General features: G+C 55.5%; 1 protein-coding gene across 8 annotated transcripts in view; it reads right to left on the bottom strand.

The window, feature by feature from the left end:
- Positions 1-294: 294 nt before the first annotated feature.
- Positions 295-20,451, bottom strand: part of MEGF6 (multiple EGF like domains 6) — a 109,249-nt gene continuing 89,092 nt past the window's right edge. For 7 of the 8 annotated variants that reach the window (XM_075114013.1, XM_075114009.1, XM_075114011.1 and 4 more), the window contains 24 exons: positions 20,235-20,363; positions 19,938-20,072; positions 19,442-19,576; positions 16,879-17,004; positions 15,677-15,808; positions 15,116-15,244; positions 14,551-14,682; positions 14,015-14,143; positions 13,304-13,432; positions 12,685-12,813; positions 11,770-11,898; positions 11,454-11,582; positions 8,722-8,850; positions 8,235-8,363; positions 7,461-7,592; positions 6,314-6,442; positions 5,555-5,683; positions 5,248-5,376; positions 4,916-5,044; positions 4,271-4,399; positions 4,049-4,177; positions 3,399-3,530; positions 2,858-2,905; positions 295-2,591 (listed from right to left, as the gene is read on the bottom strand). In XM_075114013.1, the coding sequence (XP_074970114.1) occupies positions 2,524-2,591; positions 2,858-2,905; positions 3,399-3,530; positions 4,049-4,177; positions 4,271-4,399; positions 4,916-5,044; positions 5,248-5,376; positions 5,555-5,683; positions 6,314-6,442; positions 7,461-7,592; positions 8,235-8,363; positions 8,722-8,850; positions 11,454-11,582; positions 11,770-11,898; positions 12,685-12,813; positions 13,304-13,432; positions 14,015-14,143; positions 14,551-14,682; positions 15,116-15,244; positions 15,677-15,808; positions 16,879-17,004; positions 19,442-19,576; positions 19,938-20,072; positions 20,235-20,363 (2,975 nt within the window). In that variant the 3' untranslated portion in view covers positions 295-2,523. The remainder of the gene's footprint in view (positions 2,592-2,857; positions 2,906-3,398; positions 3,531-4,048; positions 4,178-4,270; positions 4,400-4,915; positions 5,045-5,247; positions 5,377-5,554; positions 5,684-6,313; positions 6,443-7,460; positions 7,593-8,234; positions 8,364-8,721; positions 8,851-11,453; positions 11,583-11,769; positions 11,899-12,684; positions 12,814-13,303; positions 13,433-14,014; positions 14,144-14,550; positions 14,683-15,115; positions 15,245-15,676; positions 15,809-16,878; positions 17,005-19,441; positions 19,577-19,937; positions 20,073-20,234; positions 20,364-20,451) is intronic. The other variant, XM_075114012.1, reaches the window with a different exon arrangement.

Below are 20,451 nucleotides of genomic sequence, written 5' to 3' on the forward strand. Positions count from 1 at the left end.
CCTGTGTTCCCCTTGCCCAAAGCGGGGCTGTGTGCAACGTCAGCAGCACCGGTCGGCCCCTGTGTTTGAGCTGGTGGGTCCCTGAGCCTGCCAGCTCCCTCTCGGATTGATGCCAAGCAGCCATTACAAGCTCTAAAAAGAAAGCTTTGGTCTAATGGCAGCATCTTTCTGGCCTCTGCTGCTTCTCGCCGTACACACATCTCGGGAGTGATCCTGACTAGCTGGCTAAACACAGCTGCTGTCGGCTGCAGCACGCGCCAGGTGTGAGTAACAGAGAGACCAGAGAAATAGAAATTCGGTGAGGCTTTCTGTTTATTTTTCTTAACTGTGGAAGAATTAAAATTTTTCATCGGTGCTAAATTAGAGGACATTGGATCCAAAAAGAGACGCAAGCTGCGTGAAAACAGGAAGCAAACAAACTGTATTAAGAAATATGAACAGGAGAAAAAAAAAACCCGATATAAAAAGTTACATTGCTGCATTCCCATGCTCGGACGTACAGTTTAGGCCAAGCAGGTCCCAGGAGCCAGCTCGGGCTTTCATGCTGTAACAGGACTGGACAGATTGATGTTGATGCTTAAGTCTGGGATAGTTTCTGTGCTCTCCCGGAGCAGGGCCGTCGGGGCCGAGGGCTTCTCTGCACCGCCGTGCCGGCGGGCGGCGGGGGCTGCCGGTGGGACACGCGGCTCGGCGGCATCGCTCGCCGCCCCCCCCCCCCCCCCAGCTGCACCCAACGGCTCCCGGGTCTTCGGCCGGCACCCGGCTCGCCCCGCGGAGCCCGCCTCACCGCGCTCGGTGGAAGGGCACGTGGGGAGGGGCTGCTCGCTTTCCGGCGGAGGCTGCGCTTGCTTTCCAGCCGGCCAAGGAAATAAATAGAAACCCCCGTCTAATGCAACGGTCACGTCAAGGCAAGCGTAACAAAAGATATGATTGTCTGGAGGATCGGCAGCAAGACTAGCAGGATCGGTCAGGGTCATTTGGCACATGGACAAACTCTTCCTACTCCCTGGTTATCAATCATACAACATACAACCTTAATTACACAATTTTGGTCCTCCACTACATACTTATATTAACATTATTTCTTCACAATAATGATATCTAATGCAAAAAATACTGTTAAGGAAGAAATAAAATAAGAAAAGAATTAGCAAAAAATTACAAGTTATATACAGATTAAAATAAATTCCATCAGGAAAAGAAACAATTCTTTTATTATTTTCAGTTGGCCCCTGTGGGAATAATTTAAAGGCCAAGCGCCTGGGCAGGGCTGTGCTGCAGCAGCAGCAGAGGCAGATGTGCTGGGACGGGAACATCCCGTCTCCTTCGTAGAGACTGGTTTCTTTTGACATGGTCGGCTCTCGGGCTCCATTTACCCAAGAGCTTTGTGCAAACAGACGAAGGGGCCTGGCTCAGGAGGGCGGCTGGTCCGGGAGCCCTGGGCCCTTGCTGGGGTGACGGCGTTCCCTGTTGCTGCAGGTGGCAGCCGAGGCTTTGCCGTGACACCGCGCTTGCTGCTGAGCCAGGAACCGACTGCAGCTGCGCAGCTTCGCGGCCGCTCCTCCTGCCTCCATCCCCTTCCCAGCTCCTGGGTTCGACTGGGGTGGAAAAATAATGCAGGGTTCAGGGCTGGGGCGAGAACACTTAATAGCGATTTGCATTTACTGGGCCATGCAAGAGCTTTGTGTCTATCCACACAGCATCTCTGAGTATTACACCTTATTTAGGCTTGCGTTTTGGTGGAGCAAACAACAAGGGTGGCTCAAGTGGGCTGACGTACTCCTGGTATGAAAATACAGCTCCTGGCTCCCTGCAGAGCTCATCGAGGGCAGGCTGTGCTGTCAGCAAGGCAGCCGCTGCCTGTCGCTGGAAATGCAAACCGCGAGCACTTGCCGTGTGCTGACAGAGAGGGTCGGGCTGTGGCACCAACAGTGTGGTGACTGCCAGAGCCCAATGTCTTGCCCCCACGGCAAATGATAATTTACAGTAAAAGACCATTGCAAATGCAAATTTTAGGGGAAAAAAAAGGTCAAGTGAGGTGGTACTTCTACAGGAGGCATGATCTCAGGAGAGCTGGGCAGGTTCAGCCGTCAGTTCTGACAACAGTCTTGTAGAGCTTCCCATAAATATCGTTGCATAAATACCTATTTCGGACCATAATTTCAGCCCCACCCCTTCCCCAAGCCCAGCACCGAAAACATGAAGGCCAGCACTTTGCCACGAGCCATCAAAGTCCGCTGACCAGAAGCGATCGCTTCTGAACTGTTCCCGACGATGTGTGGCCGAGGGCGCGCGCCGGTGTCGGCGTGTGCGCGCTCGCGGCGCGCCCGGAGGCCAGCCCGTGCCGCCCTGCTTACGCGCGGCGCTTCGGCCTCGCTCAGGCAGCACCAAAAGCAGCAGCGTAGTGTGTCATGCAACGGTAACCGCTCGTGTGGCTTGTAAACAAGTTTGTTAAATAGGGCGTTGGCTTCTTCAGGTGGCTGCTTGGTCACACCGAGGGAGCGCTCCCGGCAGCTGCAGGACCTAGTGCTTGACCGGCCGGAGCCCCTGCCGGGGCGGAGGTGACCGGGTGGGTGCCGGGGGCTGCACAGCTGGAAGGGAAGCCGGGACAGGTCAGTCCTTGCCATGTGCGCCGTGTCAGCGGTGGACAGCCCTCGGCTCAGAAGGAGAGATGCTACAGGGCTGACCCACCGCAGGGCTGCTTTGCCTGGGGGGCAGCAGCCTCTGCCCTGCTCCCCGCCGAGCTGGGAGCGCCGCCCCCCGCGTTCTGCGCCCGCAGCCCGGCTCTGCTGCTTCATGTTGGAGCAGCATTTTCAGGTTGTGCAATAGGCCACTTGTCGGAGGGGCTGTTACTGACCTGGGACCAAGGAGGGGTGCTCGGCTGATGGCAGATGAGGCGTACCACCTGCAAAAGCAAGCCAGATCGTCCTGCCACCCATCCCCGCAGCATTGCTGCGCAGCACCCGCGGGGGAGTCGCTCTGAGCCAACAGGTTCAGTTGTGTTTTGAGCAGAAATAAGGTGTGTTTTCTTTCCACAAAGGTCGGTACATGGGTTAATTTTGTTCCAATGTGCCCAGAAAGAGTGGGCTTCGTGTCCTGGCTTTACGATGGGCACGTTTGGGGTTAGACTGCTGAACAGCTTTATTCTCACAGCACTGTCGGGATGCAGCCTGTGTTTTCATATAACCTCTCTCATGCCTGGGGCGAGAGTGCCTTGGGAACAGGCAGGTGCTACCCTATGTTACCGGTTTTAGTCGATAGTACCAAAACCAACCCACCAGGGCACGAGCCACGACACGAGCACGGATACCAAAGCCTCCCCTGCAGCGTTGCTTTTGCACTGGGCTTCCCCCCATCCATCCAGTGGTACTCACTGTGGCACCGCGCCTATACGTTACCTTCCCGGCATGTCGGTCCCATGTACCCGTTCAGACAGAGGCACTGGCCATTCTGAGCGTTGCAGTAGGAGTTGCTGGGGGCACACTGGCAGGCCAGGCTGCAGTCCGGGCCGTACCTGCTCAGCCGGCAGTCTGGCGAGGGGGCAGAGACGCGCTCAGGCTGCTGCGGGTCAGCCTGCTTCTGCGGCTGAGCAGAAACGCTCAGGCATTTCCCGCTGTGCAACAGGTAGAGCTTGTGGTGGAGGCTGAGTGCAAGATAAGGCAGAGAGCTTTTTGCCTCCCACCCCTTCCCAGCCTGCTCTTGAGCTCTGGTGATACAGGACATCAGAGCATCCCGAGGCCAACAAGGTGTTCTGCATTTGATCCTCAGCCTTTTGACTCTGGCAATCTAAATACAAGGGCACTGGAGGCTGGGGGAGCAGTTGCATTCAGATCTGACTACAAATAGAGGCTGGAGAAGTGACTACCGCTGTTCAGATGCCCTCTTGCTCTTTGAGGGGGGACGCAAAAAAAGAAAGGCCCCTTCCACAAGAATTCAGCTCCAACAAGAAGGGTTCTGCATCCATTTTAGGACTGGGCTTCTATGCTACTGTCAGTGCCCCTCTTGCACGGTCCCCTTTCTCACCATCCCAAGCTGTGGCTCAACTCACCTGAATCGCACTTGAGGCCAGTTTTCCCCGGGGGACACAGGCAGCGCCCCGTGGCTGGGTCGCAGGGCGCATTGCCGTCGCAGTCGCAGAGCTGCTGGCATCCCTCGCCGTACGTTCCTTCCTTGCAGCCTGTTTCGAGAGGTGAGTTACGGCACATGCGCTACGAGCCTGCGCCTCGGGATCCCACCTGTTTCCAGGGAAGCAGGAGGAGGACGGGGGTACCTGTCTGGCAGCGCTCGCCGCGGAGCCCAGCAGGACACTGGCAGCGGCCGGTGGCTGGGTCACAGCCTGCGCCATGCTCGCAGTCGCAGCGCTCCCGGCAGCCCGCTCCATGGAAGCCCTGGGGACAACCTGGGATGGAGCCGGGTGGAGAGCTCGTTAAAGCAGGGGTGGGTTGAACTCAGGCTCAGCTGTAGACGGCCTCTGCAGCAAAGCCTCCATCAGCCCACCAGAGAGAAGCAGCGAGCCTTTCTTTCGGAGACGTGCCCAAATGCATGCAGTTGTCAGTGGCCTGGGCAGCGTCCCGCAGCGAGCCTCGGTTGCGGAGCACAGCATTTCGTCTCCGGAGCATTTGCTCGGCTACCCAACACTAAGCTGCACAGCAGCCATTTGCAGCCCAGCTGCCTTGGAATGACATTCCCTCATGCAGAGCATAGAAATTACCGTCTCTGTGACTACTTCTGCTACCTGGAAGGGTTTTCTGTGAACACCAGTAAGAAAGGAAGAGCCGATCGGTGTGCGCAGCCATGTGTGCGACTGCAGTGGGTCACACTTTTGTCCTATGGCCCTGCTCTCTGGATGAGGTTTAGAAAACACCCCCCCACCCTCTTGCAAAGCCACGAGGGTTTTTCCACTGCCACGACTCACTGTGTTCACACAGGGGCCCGTAGTGGCCTGCGGGGCAGCGGCAGGTTCCCGTCCCCGGGTTGCAGGTGGCGTTGTGCCGGCAGGCGCAGTGGAGCTGGCAGTTGGCTCCGTACCTTCCCGGTGGGCATTCTGCAGGGAAGATGCAGCGACTGAGCACCTCAGCGGCCAGAGAGCCGGCCCTGGCCCTGCTCCTGCACTTCACAGGGCCATGACATGATAAAGCAAAACAGGCACAGACAGGGATAACAGAAACTGGACACAATATGCGTCACACCGAGCGAGTTCCACAGTTACTGGGCCAGTGCAGGACAATGCATCCAAGTCAGGTTTACCTAATTCACAGGATTTCCCCATCCACCCGAGCGCACATGAGCAGGAGCCGTTGGCTGCGTCACACAGCCCCCCGTTGCGGCAGGAGCAGGTCTGCTGGCAGCCCACCCCGTACCGGTGCGTCTCGCAGCCTGCGGGACAAAAGGAGGTGGCAGTGGGCACACGGACCGCAGCGCGGCTCAGGCAGGAGCGCCCAAGCGCAGGCAGAGGTCTCACGGCAAGGAAATAGCTTCCCGCTCAGGACCTTTTCCAACCCCCTGCCTGAAGCACCTGCTTGTCCTGATGCACGACCCTGCAGCTAATATTTACCTTGCTCACAGGTGGGACCAGTTCTCCCTGGTGGGCACACGCAGTCGCCGGTGACGGGGTGACAGGTAGCACCGTCCCCGCAGGAGCACACCTGTGCGCAGTCTGTGCCGTAGCGACCAGCAGGACATCCTGGCGGGAGGGAGACCCTGAGCTGCCTTGGTCACGCCAAAGCACAGCTGGCTACGTTTGTAGGCTAGAAAGGAAGGACTTTGCATGTGAGCAAAGCTATGGGGCGCACGGGGAGGCAGGAGGAGTTTGCAGCCCTGTCGCTAGCGCACAGCGCGACTGGCAGACCAGGAAAAGAGCTTTTAGGTTTCCTGCTGCTGGGGAAGCGAAGCATTTTTAGCAGAGACAGCAATACAGTGATGGCATGCTGCAAAGGCTGATGTGTCAGGCCTTTCCTGAGAGTGGAGAAATCATTTTGGCTTAAAACAAATGGAGCAAGAAAATTTTCCTGTGGTTAAGCCAGGCAGCAAACGAGATCAGCTGCGACGGCATTCCCACAGCAAGGCTGGCACTACGACCGCTGTCCTCCCTCCGGACAGGAGCAGGGAGGGCACTGCTGACAGCACAGGTTGTAAAGTGAGACGAGGAGCTCTTTTTCCGCTGATGAGCCAGTGCAGGAATCAGTCACTGTAACTCTTCTCCCGCAGGGTCAGCATCCCGGCTGCGTGCAGGACTGGCACCTACCACCGTTCACCTCCTGCTGAGGAGACTCCTGCGAGCGCCCGCGTGCCCCCTGCTGACCCGGGCACTCACCGATGCTGCAGTCAGCGCCGATGTAGCCGGCCGGGCAGCGGCACGTCCCTGTGGCAACATCACACAGGCCCCCGTTCTTGCACTTGCATGGCCTTTCGCAGTTATGGCCGTACCACCCAGGGGAGCACTCTGAAGAGAGAAAATAGAAACAATGGTCTCGGTGCCTAAAGAGATGAGAACAAGGTCCAAACGCTCTGGGAAAAAATCCACCGCATGGATTCATACAGCCATTTCATCAGAGAAGAAGCCGACGTCTCTGCTGGAAGTGGGTTTGTGCCAGGCTGCCACGGCCGATGCGTTTCTGAGCTGCTCCAAAGCACTTAGAGTCAACCAGCTACAGCAACGTGCCAAGGGTGTGCAAGACACATCCGTGCATCCCTTGGCATGAGCTGCTTGTGTCAGCTGTGGCCCACACATCATGGACAACACAAGCTCCTGCAAGCCATGCTCAGGTGCCTCTGCCCTCCTGGCGGCACACGCTGAAGTGCAGGAAGGCGACAGCAGCTCCGAGGTACCGGCAGGAGCCAAAGCAAACCGGAGAAGGCACTTTTAAGTAATCTCATGGAAACAAGCAGCAATGCCAAGGAGCTTTGGAGTGCTCAGAACCTCTCTGATGAAGATATAGCTGGTAAATATCCCACAATTCAAAAGAAAAATGGCAAAAACCCAGCCTGAGTGCACATGAGAATGAAGCTTTGTTTACATGCACTCGCAAGTTACTCAGCAAGAGACACCACAGAGGTCAGAGCCTCTCGTTTGTGTGCAGGGCCCAGCCTGGACAAGGGAACAAGAAAACACTTGCCTGGACAGACTCAGCTCCCGAGCTGTAAGAGCTGGGCAACGGTTAAAAACAGAACAAAACAGACCTTGGCCAAGCCAATGAAGACAAAGGTGACCAACGTCGAGAAACCAGGCAAGACAGCTTGTCAGAACCGGTGTTGAAGCCACTCCGGGAGCTGGCGGCTCCCCGAGCTGCGGCTTCTCCGGCGGCTGGCCCAGCGCTGTCCCTGGCACCGGGGGGTGACGGCTCTGCCCCGACACCACCGGCGCTCCTGGCGCCAGCACCTTGCTTTCAGGACAAAGCACAGCCTTGGGCAGCAACCTGCAAAGGTCCGTGACGGAGAAGAGGAACAAAGCGCGGACTCACCCAGCTGGCAGGTGGGCCCGTGGAAGCCGGGGGCGCAGACGCACGCCCCGGTGACCGGGTGGCACTCCTGGGTGGCTCCGGCACACTGGCAGATCTGACCACAGCCCTCACCAAAGGTCCCTGGCAGGCAGGCTGTCAGTAGAGAGGGCACCAAGGCAACTCAGATCCGCCTAGCAGGATCCCATCCCTCTGTGCAAGACTTTTTTCCCCCTTTTTATTTTAAGCCAGGATTTAGGAAGCCTTTTACAACAGTGAAAGTTCTCTGCCACCCAAAAAGCAAAGGGAGCCACACACAAATGGTTCCTTGACTCCAGGAAAGACTTGGATTGAAAAGAAAGCTGAGTACTTATAGGCATTAGATGCCTTTAGCAATGCTAGCCCTACCTACCCTCATATTCCTGCAGGCTTCTATCCCCACACACAGAGACATCACAAATACACCCCTTGTCCCCTGGGTAAGGAATGTGCTCACATGCCTCTGTCTCTTCCAGACTTGCTCATACCCACAGGAGCTCATTTTAATACTGATTTATTGCTAATCCTCTGGATAAATACATAGCTCTGATTTCCCTCTTGGCTCCCTGTGCCTTGCTAACATTCTGCGGGCATGCACCCAGCTGCCAAAATATGAATTGCTCCTTGGCACAGCTGTTGGGGTGGTTTTTTTCTTGTTTTTCTTTTTTTTCCCCTCTACTTTATGTAGCAATTGCTTGACCCGTCATGTTCCCAGAGCCTGTCAGAAGAACTGTAAGAGGATCACTCCCTTCTTCGTACATTTTTCACATCCAGAGCCTGTAAAGCCCGGCGGGCAGCCGCACCGGCCGGTGATGTGATCACAAGGCACCCCCAGGGGACAGGCGCAGCGGCTGGCACAGTCCTTCCCGAATGAACCCGGCAGGCAGGCTGTGGGAAGACAAGCACGGAGATGTAAGTCTCCTGACTGGATTTCAAGTTATTGTTAATGCCTGAAAGGCTTTAGAGACCAAGGGCCAGCTCCTGCCCTCAGCGCCCAGCTGCTGCGCGCGGTGCTTAGCCGGGGCCCTGCCGTAGCAGCCAGCTAGACAGCGCTCTTTGCAGCAACCCGAATGCCTCTTTCAGGACAGGCTGCCAGCGCCTCAAAACCCTTTGCCACGATTTGTAGCTCTTGTTAAAATCCAGTTTCTCGCCTTCCCAGCCTTTGGAAGGAGCCTCGGTTTCCCCCGAGCCGGGGATGTGCCCAGCGGCGGCTGGATGCCGTGCTGCCCAAGGGATGCTGGCTCACCTTTCTCACAGCGCCGGCCCCTCCAGCCACGGGGGCAGTCGCAAGCGCCAGTAACGTGATGGCACGACACGTTGTACCCACAGTCGCAGTGCTCTTCACAGCGCGCCCCGAACAGCCCCTCTGGACAAGCTTCAGAGACGCAAACATGGGAAAGACAATGTTACACAAAAAAAGGGTGACGTGGATCTTTTCTCACTGCAGCTTCTGTAGGCACAACCTTCACTTTATTTATGTCCGTTTCATTCATAGAATCACAGAATCATAGAATCGTTAAGGTTGGAAAAGACCCTTAAGATCATCGAGTCCAACCGCTAACCTGTCACTGCCAAGGCCACCACTAAACCATATCCTCAAGCACCACACCTACCCTTCTTTTAAATACCTCCAGGGATGGAGACTCAACCACCCCCCTGGGCAGCCTGTGCCAATGTTTGACAGCCCTTTCGGTGACGAAGTTTTTCCTAATGTCCAACCTAAACCTCCCCTGGCGCAGCTTGAGGCCATTTCCTCTCATCCTATCGCTTGTTACTCGGGAGAAGAGGCCGACCCCCACCTCACCCCAGCCCCTCTCAGGCAGCTGCAGAGAGCGAGAAGGGCTCCCCTCAGCCCCCTCTTCTCCAGGCTAAGCCCCCCCAGCTCCCTCAGCCGCCCCCCAGCACACTTGTGCTCCAGACCCTGCCCCAGCCCCACTGCCCTTCTCTGGACACGCTCCAGCCCCTCAAGGGCCTTCCTGCCAAGCCAGACGGGTGCTGTGACAAGACCGGTGACATCTGCCAGCCTGCAAAGGTGTCACCACTCTGGCAAGCGGTGGGGCTGGGGCTACCGGCCCTGCTTGCCTTTGGGTCGGCGGTGATGGGCAGCACCAGCCGCCAGCGCGGGGACGGCCATCCCCCTCTCGCCGCAGGGCAGGCACGGCGTGGGACCCGGCTGCGCGGCCCAGGCCTGAGCGCACGCCCGCCGCTCCCGGTGTGCAAGCGCGCGAGTGCCTCAGCGTCACCGCTCAGACCTGCTCAGGGTACACGAGCGTGACATGTACCGCTGGCGGGCGCCTAATTCAGTGTGAATGGCTCTCTCTAACTGCACCACGTTTTCTGAAGTGTTATTCCTGGCACTGTTTAATGAGAGTTGGGTATATATTAATCACAGAAGCAATTGTTTAGTTTTGCTGCTTCTTCTGTTGTCATGGAAGTACCCGGTTTCTAAAGCAGCTGCAAAACAAAATGTGTGCGGTACCAGAATTATGCAAAAGTTAGCACTGCGGGCACAAAATCTGTGAACCTAATTTTCGCTTCTGCCTCATGAATGAATGCAAAAAAAAATCAGTAAATCCCTGTACAATCATCCAAACGGGTTGCTTGTCCACGCAAGGGCCAAGTCTGTACACGCAGCTGTGGAAGGCAAGGGGAGGATTCTAGCTTTTTTCTTTTTTTTAAATAATAATTTCTGCATTTGCGGATGGGTTTTCAAAATTAATTTATATTGAAAGAAATTATAAATGTGAACCTGGAGGTGAGCTCAGTGCAAGCAACTGCAGGCAGGGTGAGGCAGGAAGAGTCCCCGGGCTATGATGGCCAGAACCACAGGGGCACCTCGAAGCCAAAAACCTCCGAACACCCGTCCCTTGCCACGTCCACCACGGCAGCGCACCGCTGCCTCGTGACGGGGGACCTTGCTGCCAGCGGGTGTGGGCATGAGGTTTTGGAAGCCTGTGCCATGTCGCTGGGAGGGGACGATGTGCCTGAGGCTGTGGCAGAATCCCGCAGCTCACCCTCGGCCGGCGAGGTGAACGCTAGGTTCAGCACTAGGTTCAGCTCTAGGTTCAGCTCTGTGGCCAAGGCTCAGCTGCCGGCCGAGCTGTTTACAGCTACCATAAACGGAGACATTCCCAGGCAGGAAAGCGGAGATCGCTCTGATGTGCCGGCTGGCACAGACAGCTGCAGTGGGCACTGCCCTTGTGCTGACAAGTAATGGCATTGGCCTAAAACGTGCCTTTTACACCGTAATATAAGGCATATGCCAGGCTGAGGTGTCATGACCCTTAAAAGGGAAGAAGCTGATGGATCTCTTCGTGGTGTGCTGATAGCTGATGAAGTCCCTGTTGCTGCTCTTAGTAAGGCCAATAACCTTTTCAGCACTGCCTCATAGCAAAGGGATTGCCAGGGTATGTGTTACGTTTAAAGATACGGTGAACGCAGGCGCCTGCTGAATGGCAGATGTAATTATTTGCTGGGGCTCAGTACTGAAGTCCAGCATTTAGGGTCAGAGTAACAGAGGAAAGTGTAGAAGAAAACAAAAAATGGAAAGGAGATGACCTTTCGTTACTTTTAAAATAAACAGGACGGAGAAAGATCTTTATCTGACATCCTGGTTTCACTGTGCAAGGTGTGGGGGAAGATTGCTGCCCTGCTTGGAGTCTGCGGCTTTGCCCTGGTGCCTGGGGGCCTGTGCCTTTGGGGACCCCCTCCCTCTCCCGGTGGCACTGTCACAGGCTGCTGCGCAGCCTCCCTGTGTGCCATGGCTTTTAGGAGAGCCCTCAAAGGAAAGCAGAAAGCAGAGCAGTGGGCAAAACCAGGGCACGCAGCCGGAATCACGGCACCCGCGAACTCTCTCTGCAGCGCTGAAATCCAAATTTTACGTCTTTGCTTAGAACCCCCTTGGCCCCCAGAACCGCCTTGCGCAGCACCAGGGCAGTGATGCAGTACCCACGGCCAGGACCCCCGCGCCCCACTTACGGCTCTCGCACTTCTCGCCCATCCAACCAGGCTGGCAGATGCAGTGGCCCTTCTGGCGGTCGCAGAGCCCCCCGTGCCGGCACTCGCAGCGCTGCCGGCAGTCTGCCCCGTGCCGTCCCTGTGCGCACTCTGCGGGGAGGCACACGGTGAAACGCCGCCCTGGCACCCACCTCCCCGACCGCGACCCTCGGCTTGTGCGCGCGCCCCGCCAGCGCCATGCACATCACCCCCAGCCTTCAGAGGAAACACGAGCCCAAAGCGGAGCAAGCTCGTGGCAGAGCCCGTTCTGCAGCGCTGCCGACGCACCGTTACTCACCCAGCTCGCAGGCCAGCCCTGTCCACCCCGCGGGGCAAGCACAGAGCCCAGTGGCGGGGTCACACGTGCCACCGTTTTGGCAGAGGCAGCGCTGGCGGCAGCTTCTCCCGTAGAAACCCACTGGGCACGCTGCGGGAAAACCAGGCCAAACATCCCGGTCAGAAAACAGCTCCGAAGGCTCTTGGTAGCCTGCCAGAGCGATAGGTGGACGGCCTGATATAAAACCAAGCCATTATTGCTTGCACTAAGAGGCAGGGAAAGGAGCCCTGAGGCTACTTAGCTGGCCACATAAGCCATGTGGTATTTTAATCTGCTCAGGTAAGAGGCAGTGATGACCCAGGGCGCTGGGTGCCTGATCTCTTTAGAGCCTTCTTAGCTCTGGCACTGGCAAATACACAAAAGAAAAAAGGTGGGGCGAGTTCAGCATCCAGGAGAGACATTCAGTTGTCAGCCAGCGCCTTTGGTCCTGAGCTGCAGAACAGCCTCTTCTCCTAGACCCAGGTCGTGCCAGTGCTTGGCAGGGAAAAGAAGCCGTTTAAGCCCATGAATAATTGTTCTCACGTGCAGGGTTGCACTGAGCTGTGCCTAAAGGCGTCGCTGACTTGGTGCCTGAATGCTCAGTGCAGTGGCCCGTCAAGCTGTTACTCAACGTGCTACTAGGAAACTGCAAGTCAGTGCAATTTCTGGTGCTCTTGGGGAAGTCAACCTCTTGGCTTCGCTGTGAATGCATCAGGAAGCGCTGCACAGCTAATTATCATCTTAGCTGCAATCTGGCCTTGCTGTCTTACTGACTTGGCTTTTTGTAGTTGCTACTCCATCGAAAACTCCGACCCACCCTGAGAAATGGCATTTTTAATGCATCCTGCCAGAGGAAGCCCACAGTCTGCGTTGGGAAGCAACGATAAGGTGCGTTACCTTGCTGGCACGTGGGTCCCGTCCACCCGGCTGCACAGAGACATTGGCCACTGATGTGGTTGCAGGTAGCATTATTGAAGCAGTTGCATGTCTGGCTGCAGTTCTCGCCGTACCTGTTCTCCTGGCACGCTTTGTGGGAGCAGAAGCAGGCATGACTGTTAGGCAGCAGGTTTGAATTGCATCAGCCAGAATCCGAAATGCACTCGTCTGGGAGAGGAACCAACACTGGTGCGTGGCTGCTTTGGACCGTTGTTTAAGTTGGTTTTTATGGTGCCATGGGGAAATAACAGCTGTGTGCTACAGGTGGCTGATATCCAAACGCAGACACTGTTGTTATCATCAGTGTTACATCATTTTACCTGTTCGGAAACTGTTTTGCTGAATGCCCAAGCCCTCATACATTCAACAACAACATGCTCAGCCAAAGCACCCCCCCCAGTCCCTGCCTGAAACCAAATACTTCTCTGTCAGCATTAACTTCCACGCAGAGAAAAATCACACGTGGGGAACAGACACCTGAACCAGAGGGTTCCGGAGTGCCCTGCGGAGGGCTGCTCCTGCCTCGCTCCATCCCATCCCCAGGCACGGAGGGTGCGCACCAGGCTGCAGCAACACCTACCCTGGCCGCAGCGGGGGCCGTCCCAGCCCGGGGGGCAGCGGCACTGGCCTGTTGTATGGTCACAGCGGGCGCCGTTCAGGCAGTTGCAGGCTTCCCGGCACTCCAGCCCATAAAACCCATCAGGACAGGCTGCAGAAAACAAAAGATAAATCCCCACAAAATCCCTATGCAGAAAGATGCCTCTCAGTGGCCTTTTTTTGCCGCTATAATGCTGCGCTGGGGTGACAGCCACCTGTGAATGGCTCTCCCCCCGGCAGGGCAGCAGAATATTGGATGCCTGTCCATTACAGATGCTCAAGGTACAGGACAAAGCTGTAGCGCATCAGAAGAGCAACGGCACTAGGTTTCTGTCTGCCAAGCAACCGATCAGGTTGGTGTGGGAGCCAGAGCCCCGCACGCAGGGACCCCGTGGAGACGCTGCTCCAAGACCCTGCGTGCAATGTGTGTGCACACGTGGGCGACCGAGGCCGCTGTGCATTTACTCCTTGTTTATATGTTGTTAGTCTTTTTCTCCTAGACTTTTTCCCTTCAGAATTAAAACCAGAGACTTAGTGACTTGCGGACACGCGGTTTCCCCATCGCTATCCCGAGGGATTCTCTTTGCTGTAACGGGATAGCAAAGCCAGACAAGGAGTGCAGACCCCACTGGCATGGAGGCCTTGGTCCATGGGAGCCACTGACAGCGCTGGGTCCCCAGGCAGAGGTACTCACCGTGCTCACAGAAGGTTCCTCGCCAGCCCGGGCTGCAAGTACAGGCGCCGCTGACGTGGTCACAGGCAGCCCCGTTGTCGCACTGACACTGGTGCCGGCAGCTCTGCCCAAACCACCCTTCCGGGCACTCTAGCAAGCAGAAGCAAATGAGACTGAGGAGCCTGTCCTTCCCCGGCATCCTTAGGAAGCTTTGCTAAGGCAGGAGCTCAGGCGCTGAATGGCAATAACAGCATCTGGCAGCTGCTTTTTTATAATGATGAGTGGGCTGCACCCTACCCCTTACAGATGTGAACCCAGGTCACCCAACCACCCTCAGGACAGGACTGGGCTGGCAACATCACAGACAGGGCATGGGGATTGAACTTCTGTGACTGAACCAAGGAGCAGTGATGGAGAAATCAGCACCACGGCTTCCTTTATGGGGAGAAGGCAGGAGCCTCCTGGTCTGCCTGTCCAACGCCTTTCCCTGGGAAAACAAATCTACAGCGCTTGGCTGGGATTCGAGGCAAGCAGGGCGGCCCGCTGGCAGCACTCACTCCTTTCGCAGCGGCTGCCCGTGTAGCCAGCTTCGCAGACGCACTGCCCTGTCTCCGCGCTGCAGCTCCCATCGCTGTTGCTGCAGTTGCAGGCGTGAGCACAGTCGGGGCCCCAGCGACCTGCATCGCAGGCTGAAACACAGGAGGGAACGGACCCTTAATGGCATGGGCACCACTTGCTCAGCTTCTCCGGTGAGCAAAGGCATGGGCACAGCGCTGCCTCCCCCTCCTCAGGGTGTTATTTCCTTTGATTACAACTGCTCACTTGGACAGAAGGACAAATGTGGCTGTCGGTGCTCAGAAAACCCAGGGGGACAGCAAGAGCGGGTGCTGCATTAGCACATATTTGAGGTGAATTCATTCTGCAAGGAAGCCTGCTACAGAAAGGCAAGCGGCACCCGGCGGCACTCGCAGGACAGAGCAGAGAAACCTAAAGGAGTTCAGAGACAGATTTTTTTTCCAGCAGAGGCACAGCACGAAGATGACAATGACGCAAACGACAGTGTAGCTTTGCACGGGACAGTGTCTTCTAGGAGCAATGGATCATAAACAGCAGGTACAATACCTCTCTGGCAGTTATACCCCGTCCAGCCAGGTGCGCAGCTGCACGTCCCCGTCACAGGATGGCAATGTCCAGCGTTCCCACAGCTGCAGCTCAGCTGGCAGTCTGGGCCAAACCAGCCGGGTGGACACACTGCCAATGCAGACACGTGCTAAGTGCAAACGGCTGCCGTAACACTGCAGCAAGGGCTTTCCTCCTGGCAGACCCGATGGGTACCGCAGCGGGCTTCTGCAGAGCTGCTGCCAGCACCGACGCTCCTTGTGCAAGCGTGGGTGCTCAGCTCTGGGCCGAACGAGCCGAGGGCCTTAGGGTTTTACATCTCTTTCTGCTGATGCAGAAGTTACCACTGTGACGATAGGACTACAGGGACTTCGAGGGAGCCTGTGCCCCCAAGTGTGAGGCGTACACGGTCCTAAGCCCTGCTCTGCTGAGCGCGGTGGTGCCTGGTCGATAGCTGGCTGCTCTGCTCACTACAGCAGGTACTCCGGGTCAACCGAAATAACCCTCATTCCAGCTGGAAACAGGCATTCAGGCGTGGGGGACCCAAGAGCAGACAGCACTCACCGTCCTGGCAGCGACGTCCGGTGTAACCGGGTGGACACAGGCAGGCTCCGCTGGCGGGATCGCAGCTGGCGTTGTTCGCACACTCAGGACAGATCTCCTGGCAGCCCAGGCCCCAGCGACCGTCGGGGCAAGCTGGAGCGTGGGCACAGAGAGCACACACAGGCATCGGGATCACAGATGAGGCGTAAGAGGGAAACGTCTATTTTCTGGTGCATGGCAATGGGTCCCCTGTCTTGGTCACGCCCGTGCTTCATGCAAAACATGGACTTTGGTTTGGCACTGCATGGCTGCTAGCAAGGACAACACTGCTTTGTTTGTTTTATAAACAGCGTGTGAGCCTTCCCTAAGTCCTATTCTGCTCTCACTCCAGTTTTCATGTCAATTTTGGATTTGCATCTGCTTGTGGGGGGGTTCACCAGCTCCTTGCTAGGAAATGGTGCTGCTGGCAAAGGGTCTTCGCAGCTGCTGTCACACGACTGGACAGCACGTTAGTCAGCACTCCCAGCTCTGCTTTTAGTTGTGAAGGAGAAGCAAAAGGCTAAGAACTGATAAAACTGGGGCAAGAATCATAGAATCATAGAATGGTTTAGGTTGGGAGGGACCGTTAGAGTCCATCTAGTCCAACACCCCTGCAGTGAGCAGGGGCATCTTCAGCTAGATCAGGTTGCTCAGAGCCCCCTGGTTTAACTGCTCCTAAGCTGCTCCAGGACCTGGAAAAAAAGTCAGTTCAAAATCTGTGGTAAGCACTGTACATGTATGGTTTTATTGCTCAGTTAAACTATTAGGAGCAGGGCATCTGTACATATATGTCTAATATCTTCCAGCTGCTGTAATACTGTATAATCATATAAAAGTTTTTAATTTAGGATGCTCTAGTTTTCCAGCAGTTAAAAAGTAATACAGTGACGGCAATTAACAATATGCATCCTTTCCTATGTTAAGGACTGCAGCAACCAAAAATATCTTCATCTTTATTGTTTATGCTGTTTACTTCCTTGTACTTCACTCAGCTTCAACAACAGAGCTAAGCCAGCTGAGGCTATTGTTTAAGATTTACCATCAAAAGCTGCATTTTTTCCAATTTTCCACGAAGATGATTCTAATCGCAGTAGATGTTTTGAAAACTAATTTTAGCAAAAGAAAAATAACAGCTATACGCCTAAATCCCTACCTCGGCACATTTGCTCCTGTTGCCTCCTCACCTTGGCCGCAGTCGTGTCCCGTCCAGCCTGGCAGGCAGAGGCACTGCCCCGTGGTCCGGTCGCAGGGCGCTCCCCCGCAGGAGCAGGACTGCCGGCAGCCCGCCCCGAACTTCCCCTCTGGACACTCTGCGTCAAAAACAGCCGTGTGAAAACTGCCCCCTCCTGAGAAGCCTTTTCCAAAAGCGCGTTTCCAATCAGACCCCACGCACCAAAGGAAAGCCCATCTGTGACAGGTTCCCGCGCTGCAGGCAGCGGAAGACCCCACTCGTGGGCTTGGATGCAACTGCTCTGTTATCCCCACCGGTCACCTGCAGCGGGGGCCTCTAGCCTTTCACAGCACTACCTTGGTTTGCCTGTTCAAGTATCACTCTTCTGCTGCTGCTTGTACTTTCCATGAGTATTTCTTCATAGAGAAGAGACCGATCACCTGCCCAACAGCTGAGGCCAAACCAGTCTCCAAACTGTGAATGCAGCTCTGTAAAATAACCCGTTCCCTGGCCACCGTGCCCCGGGCAGCCCCAGAGCCGGCCGTACCGCAGCACCGCTGCAAGCACCGACAGCGTGGCGAACGCTCTGCCTCCGACACACGTGCTCATCCCATGGGCAGTGACCCGAGCTGCCCTGCTCTCTCTGTGCTGGGGTGCAGAGCCCCGCGTTCACAGCCCCCCAACCCACACTATCCCTTGACTTTTATAAGATGCTGTGAAGGCTTTTTATGGCCCTGGCTGAATGCCTCCGGAATCTGGAAGCCAGGCTTTCAAGAAGCAGCAAGGTTTGCAGCAGGTACATTGATGTAAAGCAATAAAGAAGGAGCAGCCCCATCCACAGGAGGAGTAAGTGCTTTTCCTTCCCTCTGCCCTGAATGCCAGGGTGGTACTGCTGATACCAGAAAGCTCAGTTTGCTCTTTGTACTCGTGACACAATTTAGCAGCCAGCTAATTATGTGCAGACTGAGGGCCTTAGATCCAAAGATCCCTAAATCCTTAAATCCAAAAAAGCTCCGCGCTCGCAGTCCCTTTTGTTCACCGAAGCCAATGTTTCGTAAGGCTTCGGCAGATGCAAGCACACCAGCATTCACAAATCACGGAGGAGAAGCACACCAGTGCGTAGATTTCAAGTGACACAGTGGAGTTTTTGTTATTCCTCCTCTTTGCTAATTGATGGCAGATGTTTGTCTTCACCCTTTAATAATTTCCAGATCCGAACAACAGCCAAGCGCCTACTATTTCTATACAAATATTTGTGTTATTTCCTGTGACTCCCCCCTACAGGCTTGAGCTCCTTTCTTATTCTTTTTAAAAATATCCTGACCGAAAGTGCCCAGCCCGCCGAGGCGCCGCGTGGCTCTGGAGGCAGCAGCCTCCCACCGCGTGCGGGGGGCTCGGGGGCTGCCGGGACCCCTGCGAGGGGGCACAAGCCCTGCAAACGCTGCTCCCGTCGCTCCTCCTAACGCGATCCAGCTCTGTTAGCACTTGCTTGCATCGGAACTTTCTGTGACCATCTGCAGCTTTTGTTCTGGCCAACAGACTAGCTACGTTCTATGGGTTGTGGTGTTACCCGAGATAAGCACGTGCTCGCAGCTTAATTGGGTTAATAGTTATGACCCTTGGCTGGGGTGGATGGAGTGCTTGGTTAAACAGAAGTTAGTGCAGAAACTGCCAGGATGCTTGAATCACGATTCAGATGCTGGGCACCGCAAGCCTCTTGATGCAGCGTGTCTTCTCTTAATGCAGCATGTCTTCAGGTGTGGGCTTCAGGAGTTCAGCTTCCTGCTTTTTCTGTTGGATCTGACCAGTTGAAATGTGATTCGGGGACGACTCACAAGAGGAGGAGGTTGGCTTTTCAACCGTTGATGGGCTCCGAGGCTGGCAAAACACCTTTGTTGGAAGAAAGTCAAGCTCTCTGACACCCCAACTATCTCCCGGGATCTTGAAAAGCTGCGCCCTCAGAGCTTGAGTGTTACCCTGCACACACAGAGCTCTCCAGTTTAGTTACCTTACTCAACTGGCCCTTTTTATGAAGCGCAGAAAATTGCTCTAGGAGGCTCATACACCGGCAGAAGTATAAATCCTAATGTAAATGAAATAGAAAGTTTTCTTTTCCACTTGCAGATCAAATAGAGTTTCAATATGGACTAGAGAAGAGTGGAAAATGGGATACGCTTCTGCTGGGCACTGGTTGCTTGGAAGTAAAAAGACATCAAAGGCGGCGGAAAGATAACTAGATATCTATCACCTTCATCTACAAAAGCAGAGATGCCCAAGTGGCAGGATAAAGTGAGACCTTGTTCTCCTTTTCTGAATAAGACTCATTATGCAGGAGAATTCCTGCTTCCCCGCTTTAAAGGGATTGCGGCACTTTACAAAGACCTGCAAATGGCAGCTCTTGTGTCCCCTAAAGCCACTGCAACATCTCACTCATGAACTCAGCTGCAGCGGGCTCGGGGGGCTGAGGGAGCGCAGGAGGAATTTGGGAAGTCCTGTCTTGTTTTGTGAAGGTCGCATCCGTGGGGAATGGTGAGTTCACGGCACACTCAGAGCTGCCTGCGGGGCCCCTGCCTTACCTTGATCACAGCTCTCCCCGTGGTAGCCTCGGGGACACTCTTTCCAGCACTCTCCGGTGACATGGTCACAAGACACTTCTGGAGAGCAGCTACATTTCTTCTTGCAGCCATCCCCGTAATATCCAGGGTCGCAGTCTGTTAGCAACCATAATTGAAAAGAAAGAACATCTGGCATTACTTAGCGGACCCAGGAGGAGCGGCAGCCCCGGCTCGCAGCGGCGGGCACCGGGCCGCGCCATCCTGAGCCGGTGGCTGGGCGCAGCAGGCTGGAGGAGGCCCACTGTCCGGCACTCCGGCCCACCGTGCCGGTTCTGCGAGCTAACTTAGCGTGACTGACTCTGACAGCAAGTTTCATTCCCAATCTAGATAACGAGAGCTGAGACAGTCTTAGGAGGGTGGAAAGTGAACTGGGGTTTTCTCCAAGAAAATAGGTTGGGGGAAAGAGGCTGCGAGAGGAGAAGGGGGGATGCTCCGCGCATTCTTCTCGGCAACTCACTCATCTCACAGTGCTGGCCGTGGTAGCCGGGTTTGCATTGGCAGGAGCCATCCCTCTTGTCACAGTCCTGCGTGTTCTGCTGCACGCAGCGGCACTCTTCGGAGCAGCCGGGGCCGAACGCCCACTTCGGGCAAACTGGATGCAGAGGGAACTGGTCAGTGACCCACGAGGCCAAATGACACCTGGCAAGGGACAGAAACCTTGCCACCCAGCGCTGGCCCTTCCCAGGGTAGTACCTAGAAAGGCTGTGATCTAACCGTAATATAGAGCTCGTAAAAAAGAGGAGGGCAGGCATACCTAAATGGCAGTACCGTCCGTATAAGCCAGGATCGCACAGACAGGCTCCGTAAATCCGATGGCAACGACCCCGGTTGGCACAGTTGCACTTCTTCCTGCATTGTTTCCCAAAAAATCCTTTAGGGCACCCTAGCAATAGAGAGAGATTTTCTGGGAAGATGAGCCAATTTGGGCCCATCATTTTATTTCCAGCAGACCACAGGAAAACTGTATCAGA

The sequence above is a fragment of the Phalacrocorax aristotelis genome, chromosome 19 (assembly GCF_949628215.1).
Source record: "Phalacrocorax aristotelis chromosome 19, bGulAri2.1, whole genome shotgun sequence".
Lineage (NCBI taxonomy): Eukaryota > Metazoa > Chordata > Aves > Suliformes > Phalacrocoracidae > Phalacrocorax > Phalacrocorax aristotelis.